Source organism: Phalacrocorax aristotelis, chromosome 2 (genome assembly GCF_949628215.1).
Source record: "Phalacrocorax aristotelis chromosome 2, bGulAri2.1, whole genome shotgun sequence".
Taxonomy (NCBI): domain Eukaryota; kingdom Metazoa; phylum Chordata; class Aves; order Suliformes; family Phalacrocoracidae; genus Phalacrocorax; species Phalacrocorax aristotelis.
Genome location: NC_134277.1, coordinates 9,270,485 through 9,279,368, shown reverse-complemented (window position 1 = coordinate 9,279,368; position 8,884 = coordinate 9,270,485). Strand labels below are relative to the sequence as shown.

The window sequence follows — 8,884 nt, the reverse complement described above, 5'->3', positions numbered from 1 at the left end:
TACTCACCAAAGAGCAAATAAAAACGGGGATGGACACAGCCCAGAGTGAAACAGGGTCATGTAGACATGATGTTGTGTGTTAAAATGGTGGACTGAAGTCCAACCTCCCAATTAATCCACTTTTTAGTGTTTAAAGTGTTGCCGTGGTGGCCTAACAAGTAGTTTCCTACTTTCAGGCAGTACCAAGCTCAGCTGAAGGTCTGGCTTGGGCAAGGAGGCGTTTTTTCCAACTCATTTTTGGATAAACATCTTTTGACACAAGAAAAGTACTAAGTTCCCCAAAAGAACCACTCTCCATTGGTGATGGACTGTCCAGAGAAAGCAATGCAACCTTTATATCCTCAGTTAAAAAAGTGGTTCAAGACTTTATTACAATTTTCAATACGTCAGAGATGTCACTAATAATACTTTAAAATAGGTAACAAAGAAAGAAAATGCTCTTTACTAGCTATAGAGAGACTGGTCCATGGTTAGCACAGAGACTCTTTCAGGAGAGTTACAAGATTGCTCCTATCCCGCCCATCTTCTCCTTGAATTAATTAATGTTAAAACTATGCTTCTACAAGACAAGACATGCTGGAAAAAATTCTGATTTGCTTGAAGTCACTGAGAATTTGTCCATTGCTTTACATGAGAGCATGATTTGACCTAATATTTCTAACGGACTTTTATAAAATAGTGTTGAAAAAGACCTCAAGGGCCATCCTGTCTCTCCTTTTACCGCAAGGCAGGATCAGCTACATCTATGTCAGCCCTGATGGAAGTTTGTCTAACCAGTCCTGAAAGAGCTGCAACACTTGACAGCACCTTAGGCTCTGCTTCCATTTTCACCTGTCCCGATATATGAAAAGAAAAGGGACTTTTTAACCAACTCTGCCAGGATTTTTGACTGGTTTAAAGGACCAGTGACAATTTTAACATCTGATGTCTCACAATCTGCTAAGGATAAGAACTAATCTAATCCTATTCACTCTCCAGGGAGCTTTCCCCTGATTTATTGACAATTTTCCCTTTTATCTCTTCTTCTTGAGATATCTGACACGAAATCATGTCACACTGATTCCCATCTTGCCTTTTCCTCCACCATTTCTGTTCTGGTCTGATTTCAGTGGCTTCCCCGTAAGAACTGATAGTTAAAACTAATGCTATTCTTTATCTGAAGGCCTGTCGGTCTTCCAGCGGTGCAGCATAAAGTGCAAAATTTTAATTCTAGGAGTGAAATGCCAACTACTGCAATTATGTTGGCAACATGGAAAGGCAGGGAGGCAGCAGAGCAATAACAACCAGGCAGAACTGGAGCCTTAGGGGGGAAGAAGAAAAGGAGGGGTGGTCAAAAGAAATATTTAAGTCTGGTCCTGGCAGCAGAGCACCTCTATGGTTTGGTTACGCTTCCAGAATGAAACGTCACCAGTCATTAAGTGCCCTTTGCCTGCAATCTGGTGCTCACAGAAACAAATTGGGGCATTTGCTTTGGTTTCAAGAAGACCTGAATTGCTTTCAGAAATAGTAAAGCACAGCTCCTCAGTGACAGGCAATTTGAAATACACTCCTTGCATCACCTGCAACTACAGGAAACCTGCCCCACAGCTGCTCAAAATACATGTATGGTTTAGAATGGGAAACACAGACACAAAGATTAACATTTACAGCTGGTATTTCTGAAAGTAAAGGTCTGAGGCAGATGCTCACACGAAGCAGTCGGAGAACGAGAGGTGGATTTCCCATGCATTCTCTCTCCTTCCAGGGTAACCATGCATTAAGCTTTTACAATAAATAAAGTTTTTTAAAACTTGCTACAGGGAATCCAATAGCAAACAGCACAATTCATTGTTGATAAACATGTGAGAAAAGGCTTTGTACTTGGAGTCTGCTCTTAACCCTTACTGAGGGTTTTCTTCCCCAAATACAATCACCTAACAATCCCTACTGGCAAAAGACAAGACAAACAGCCTTTTCAACCAAGCCATAAAATATCTAGTTTCATATATAATCACAAAACCTCCTGACGTTAAAGGGTTCCAGCTTAGCAAAGTTGATTAACGCTGCGAGAGACTAGCAGTGGCCAAACCAGCGTTTCAAATATGACTTTTTGCCAGAAGACTCCTCTGCACCGTTACTGCCACCAAACACATCACTGGGATGGCAGGAGGAAAGCAGCGGGGCACTGGAGGAAGAACGCTGTGCTGCTGGCCAGAGAAACCCTTACATGTTTGCAGGAAAAATAGGAACTGACTTAGAGACTGGGTTGGTGAGTGTGTGTAGGAACCAGGAGCGTTGCTGGGACATATGACCCATGGGGATGCATCTTGAGCATCACCTTGGTATCTGTGGCTTTGAACTTCCTCAGGAGTTTGGCAGGATTCATTGGGAGTTGAAACCAGCTTCCTGGGGCAGCGGGAAAGCTTTTTCTGCTCAGTGCTGTCTAAAGAATAGGTTCCTGAAGGCATTGTTGTAGTTTTTGTTGAAAGCAGTGTAGATGAGTGGATTAAAAAAGGAATTTGAATAGCCTAGCCATAGAAAAATACTCTTCCAAATGGGTGGGATGTCGCACGAGCAGAGGGGGTTGATGAGCTCCGTGATGAAGAAGGGGATCCAGCAGAGCACGAAGACCCCGATAAGGATGCCCACCATGAGGGCAGCTTTCTTTTCCTTCTGCTCCCTCCACGTGTCTCCATCCGTCTGGAAGGTAACAGTGGCGTGACGGACAGTGAAGACCATCTGTGGCTGCTGGGCAGCTTCTTTAACCTGCCAAACACAAACACAAGTTGCACCATATGTGCCTCAGTCAGCTGATCCCACACAGCAGGTACACAACCAAACTATGAGAGTGACGGCCAGAGCTCACGGGGAAACACAGGCCATCTACGTCATGCTCTAATGGAGGGAAGATTGGTTGTACGACCCTCTCCTGGGTAACAGAGACTATTTTTAAGTGAGGCTAGAAACTAAAGAGGGTATGGGCACATGGCATTGCTCACACAGCATCGCAATAAGATTATTTCCTCATTTACAATCAGATCAGTGGAACAGGCACACACCCACGTCATGCACAAAAGTCCCCTTGCTCTCTCTGAACCCATTGAGTTTAAGAGTCCTTGGTAGGAGAGGCAAGAAAATGAGCATACATTTCCTTCCTCCCCTCAAGAAGTCTTTACAGTGCACAGTCACCGTGCCTGCGATGAACTGACACGACGCAGCCACAATTAGGAAGGATTTACAAGGACGCTCTGCTCGTGTGTCATCTTTGTGGGTACATTCACACAACCTCCCCAAAGCCACAGCTGCTTGCCAGGTTATTGCCCCCAGCAGAGACAGGATCCCATCCATTCACACCCCCACTTGCCTCCCCACGGGAGGAACGGTGACCCCTTACTCACGCTCACGAGCACTGATTCAGCATTCCACGGGGGGACGCCTGTGAGTCACCGCACGCCCACGTGGAGCTCAGGCTCGCAATCTGGCCCGAAGTTGCTTTAGCTACACCTTGCGTGCTCACAGCTGGGGATCGGAAGGAGTCAAAAGACTGGGCTTGCGAGCTTTGCAGTCAACTTTCCCTTGAAAGCCTTCAGGATTCACCAGGCTTCGGTGGGATGCTGTTTGCTTGCATGCCTTAGCTCTAAGTTACCCTCACTGCTGCAAGGGCTTGGCTGCTACCAGCAGCTGACTAGAGCAAAATACAACCAAGTTGACCTACCTCCAGGGCTTCTGGTGTAATGGGGGTGATGGAGTTGCTCTTCCGAGATCCAATTCGAAACTTGGCAGCCTTGTAGATCTTCCAGTATACAAATAGCACCACGCAGAGGGGCAGGTAGAAGGCGCCAAAGGTGGAGAAGATGGTGTAGGAAGGCTCCTGGCTGACTTGGCACTCCTCACTGTCCTCAGAGTAAGTCTCTCCCCAGCCAAAGAGGAGTGGGGCCAAGGAGATGAAGGCAGAGAGTGCCCAGGTGAGGGCAATCATGATGTTGGAGATGCGGCGCCGGGTGCGGAGCGTGTACTCCAGGTGGCGGGTTATGGACCAGTAGCGGTCAAGGGCGATGGCCGTGACGTTCCAGATGCTGGCGGTGCAGCACAGCACGTCAAAGGAGATCCACACCTGGCAGAGCAATCGGCCCAGCCGCCACCGCCGCCCGGACAACTCGTGCACCAAGCTGAGGGGCATGACGAGGGCCGCCACCATCACGTCGGAGATGGCCATGGAGGCCACCAGGTTGTGGGGCACCCGGTGGAAAGTGCGCACCCGGAGGATGGTGGCCAGGACCAGCCCGTTCCAGAGGAACGTGGCCACCACCAGCATGGCCAACAGGGTGAGGACCAACACGCTGAAGACAGAGAGGTGCGCCCGGCCGCCGTCCGGGCCGGCGGAGGACCCGCTCCGGTTGCTGGCATCCGGCGTCGTATCGGCGAAGCAGCTGATGTTGAGCGGGCGCTCCATGCCGGGGGGCTCCGGGGCAGCCGGGCTGCTCCGGGCGAGGCGGCGGTGCTCGGCGCTGCGCTCTCCGGGAGCGGGAGCGGGAGCGGGGCGGGGGCGGGGGGGGAGGGGGGTGAGCGCCGCCCTACCGCGGGCGCGGAGGGTCCCCGGCCGCCCCGAGCAGCGCCGGGCGCGGCGTCTCCGCGCTACCCGCCGCCGGGGTCTTCATCCCCGGGAGGAAGATCCCTGCGTCAGCCAGCCCCCGGCCCGCCCCGGCGGCGGGAGGCGGCGGCTCCGCGGGCGCGGCGGGGTGCGCGGCTGCGGGGCGGCGCGGAGCGGAGCGGGGCGGCGCTGGCCGCGGCCGCGGCGGCGGAACCGGCGCGGAGGAGCGGCTGCCCCTGCGGAGGAGCCGGCGCCGTCGGCTGGCGGGGCCCGGGGCGGGCAGGTGAGTCCCCCCCGCGCCGTGCGCGGGTGCGGAGTGAGCAGCCCCTCGGCGGGGAGCGGCTCCGGGGCTTGCGAGGTCGTGCTTAGTCATTTCGGTGCGCGGATCGTCCCTCGGAACCGGCGCCGGTGGGAGCGGGGCGAAGGCAGAGCCGGCAGCCGCTGCCCGCAGCGTGCGGGGTGAGCCCCCCCTGCCCCCCCCGGCTTTGTCTGAGCCGCTCCTGCTCGGGGGACCTTCTCCCCCGTGGGGCGTATTCCGTGTCAGGCGCAGAAAGTTAGCATCCCTGCGACATTGTACCTGGGAGCTTCTAAAAACGTGCCAGTGAGGTGCCACGGGAATTTTATAGCTCCCGTACAGGCTGGAGTCGGTGCGCAGCAAACCAGTTAGCGATCCCGGTTATTCGGCGCGGGGTGGGGGGGGATGTGGCAGGGGATGATCTCTTTGACAACTTCTGCTCTGACATTTCCTAACTTGTTCGCAATCGGCGGGCCTTTTATTAGCAATAATCTGTCACTTGGCTGCAGTTGTCAATCGTTAAATTAATAACATTTCATTAAACATTAAGGAAACGTTTGAACATTTCACCCGGTTTTTATCACGGTGCTTGTGATGAGAAGTGGGATCCTGGGCCTCATAGTGGAAGGCAGAATTTAAATCCACTGAGCGGTTTTCCCAGTGATCCAGCTCCGAGCAGGGATGCCGGCCAGCTCCAGCCTGCAAGCCTTGGGTGGCGTTCAGGCAGGGCTGTGCCCGCGCTGGATGCTTCGCCGGGTGGTCCTGGCATAAAGGGTCCAGAGAGCTTTGGGGTAGGAGCTGACACATGATGTGAGAAGCTGGCGAGCACTGGGCAAGGACTGGGGCTCCCAGCCTGCATCCCTGGCAGGGAGAAGGAAGGAAGGGCATCAGTGTTAAGAATCAGTGACAGTGATACTTGCCGGTGAACTGCACTTTCCGAGAGTTGGGGGAGAAAACACAAATGGAAGCGGTGTTCAGGGGAGTACCCGATGCATGGTGTGCTCGTGCTATACGGAGGGTAAAGCCAAACGGGTGCTTTCTGCTGTCTCTTCTGAATCTCTCTGGCCTTTTTAATGAAAAACAGCGAAGCACCAATAAGAAGGGCTAAGGAAATGAGATGTTTTCTGGTGCTGTTACTTGTTTCTCCATGCTACCAAGTGAAGCACAAGGCAGCATATCCAAAACAGGTCCAGGACCTTGTTTTGGTGGGACGGGAGTTTCCCCATATGGACTCGTGCTGTGCTGCGATATTCGTCCTCAGAGCCAGAGAACAGGAACCTGGCCTATTGTAGTTACTAGAGCAGATGTAGCCTTAGAGACTGTAACATAATTTTGGAAATATACTGCCATCTTTTTGGGGAAAGATGATTATTTTATCTTTTATAGACATGAATACTGACAATTTTGGAACGGGTAGGTTTTTTACTTACAACTCAAAGGACAAATGGGGTTTGCAGGCTTTCATAAAGCCTCCTGATTTAAAATTCCTGGTTTGCAAGGTGCCAAACATCCTTGACTGTCATTCAATTGATCAAAACACTTAGCAACTGCTAGGACTGAGAGCTTTTTGTTGCGTGGGCCCTTCCCAGAGAAGCCTGTGAAGCCCAGAATTAACAGAATCAATGACAAATTATGGAATATGTGATCCTGAAAAGATTTTTTTTATTTTTTCTGCAGGAACAAATAGGCAAAAATTACATTTAAAGGGAAATGGAAATAAAATGTATTAAGTCTGAAGAAGTAAAACTAGATTATGTTCTAATGAAAACTCATTAATATTTTCATTATCTTACTTAGTGGACTTTTAAAAATATATATTAGCAGATTCTGGAGTTGTATGGGTCAGCTGAGTACTAACTGGAAATAGAAGATGTAGACAAATGTGTTTATATATATCTCACATCCGGCAATGCAAAGGTCTGCACCTGGGATGGAAGAACCTTATACAACGGTCAGGCTGGGGACTGACTGGGTAGGCAGCATTCTGCAGAACGGGACCTGGGTGGCCTCTTGGGCAAGTAGTTGCAGTCTGCAACGTGCCATTGCACACCCTGGAGCATCCTGACCTATATAAGCAAGACTGTGGTCATCAGGTCGAGGGATCTAACTATTTCCCTCTGTCCAACAAACCTTGTAATTTTATGTCCAGTCTGGGGTTCCTCAGTACGAGACACTGATGTACTGGGTGAAGGCCAGCGGAAGGTCATCAGGATGATGAGCGGACTGGTATATGATGTATAAAAAGAGGGAGAACTGAGTTTATCAACCTTAAAAAGAGATTTCCGTTAACCTTCAGGGGAAAATCTGACTGCTGTCTCCAGCTACCTGAGGGGAGCGTGTAGAGAGGGTGGAGGCAAACTCTTAGAGGTGCACAGCAATATGACAAGATGCAATGAATGCAAGTCACAACATCAGATATTCCAATTAGAAATCAGGAAATAAATACTCAGCTGGAGAGTGGTCAAACACTGAAATGGGTCTGGGATTTCTCTGAAATCTCCATCCTTGGTGATGTTCAAAATTCAGCTGCACAGCACTGTGAGTGACCTGATCTAACTTTGGTGTTGCCCTTCTTTAATGGGGGTTGGTCTAGGTGGTCTCCAGAGGTCCCTTCCAACCTAGATCATTCCATGATTTTGTTTCTGCAGTTTTTAAGCATGTTGGCTGAATGCACCAGATTCTGGAGGTGACTGGATGTTGTTATTTTCAAGGACAAAATGCTGTTTACTTTACACAGATGAGTAAACCCATTGATTTCCTCAGAACTGTTGGTATTTATAAAGTGAGTGGAAGGCTGGGATCTGTAGCGAGTCGATAATGTTGGTGGAATGATCACATCTATGAAAGTCTCTGAGAAAAGGATCTACACTACAAATTCAGGGCTATCTCACATCCTTATTGATGGAGCCAGAGGAATTAAAAGTGACCAGGCTTCCCAGACCAGACTAGATTTAGCAGGGTTCCCTCCCATAGAGATATTAAATGCTGCTTGCTACTAAACACCATTTACTGAAGGTACCTTCCAATTCAAAATATGTAGCTGATGGTTGAGGTTAGGACAGAATTTGCAACATAATCGGTGCTGCCGCCTATGTGCGCGTCCAAGTAATACCCGCTCTTGGGGACAGGGTGAATGGACTTATATTGTGAATCTGCATGCAGATCTTTTGAACCTCTGCACTTAGAACTGGCAGAAAAGGGAGAGGAGATGGCTCTGGAGGTGTTTTGCTGAGCATACTTAATGAATACATGAGAATGTCAGTCTACAGGGTAGGCGGAGCTGCTAGGTTAAACAAGGATTAAAGGAACACATTTACTTGCTGTATATATACACCAACACTGAAAGCTCTGCTCTGTTGCCAGCCAGACTGCTCAGTAAGTGTGCATTCTGTTAAGGCAATTTCTGAAACTCAGGTAATCATTACTTAAACTTCATTTAACATTCATCAGCTCCAGCTCACACTTTGTACATCCAGACATGCTTTTTGAACACACTTGCAGACCACCTGCTTCTCGCCTATAACAACAGAACATTCAAACACACAGTTAAAATGCACAGACTGTGAGGTTGTTCTCACACCCTCAGAGCCCATCCACACTTCTGAGTCTCCCTCTAGTCTTCCAAAACTGAGGCCTTCAGAGATGGCCAATATCAGCACTGTGAAACACTCTCATGATGCCTCACCTCTGGCTCAAGTGTGCCGTGGTGTTAGGACCAGAGCAGGGGAATGCTGAACCAGAGCTCTTTACAGACAGGCACCAGCTTTTATAAAACTCATCTCTTAGTCTAGTTCGTCCCATAAAAGCTGCCTCAGGTGCAGGGTATTAGCTCTAGTTGGGAGGAAGAGCGAGTAAGTGATTCCTTCCCTCTCCAGCGGTCCTTGAGAGCATGCATTCGGGGCATAGGCAATCAGGGTTCAAAGCATCCCAGCTCAGGCTGCGGGCTTGAATCATGATGCCTCGTATCCCATGGAAGCATTTTAGTTGCCAAGTGGCTGGCTATTCTGGGTAGCTATCTC

The 8,884-nt window shown here is 49.7% G+C and overlaps 1 protein-coding gene across 1 annotated transcript; it reads right to left on the bottom strand.

Moving 5' to 3' along the window:
- Positions 1-2,338: 2,338 nt before the first annotated feature.
- On the bottom strand, positions 2,339-4,432 carry HTR5A (5-hydroxytryptamine receptor 5A). Its single transcript, XM_075086104.1, has 2 exons — positions 3,695-4,432; positions 2,339-2,745 (listed from the first exon to the last, which is right to left on the bottom strand). The coding sequence occupies exons 1-2, from the start codon at positions 4,430-4,432 to the stop codon at positions 2,413-2,415; spliced, it is 1,071 nt and encodes a 356-aa protein (XP_074942205.1). The 3' UTR covers positions 2,339-2,412.
- Between the last annotated feature and the right edge of the window lie 4,452 nt (positions 4,433-8,884).

What these genes read in the sequence shown, in the direction of transcription:
- HTR5A (XM_075086104.1), bottom strand. Translation starts at nt 4,432, where the DNA reads ATGGAGCGCCCGCTCAACATCAGCTGCTTCGCCGATACGACGCCGGAT. An exon ending in TTACACCAGAAGCCCTGGAG is followed by an intron (nt 2,746 to 3,694) that starts GTAGGTCAACTT and finishes TGTGTTTGGCAG; the next exon opens with GTTAAAGAAGCTGCCCAGCA.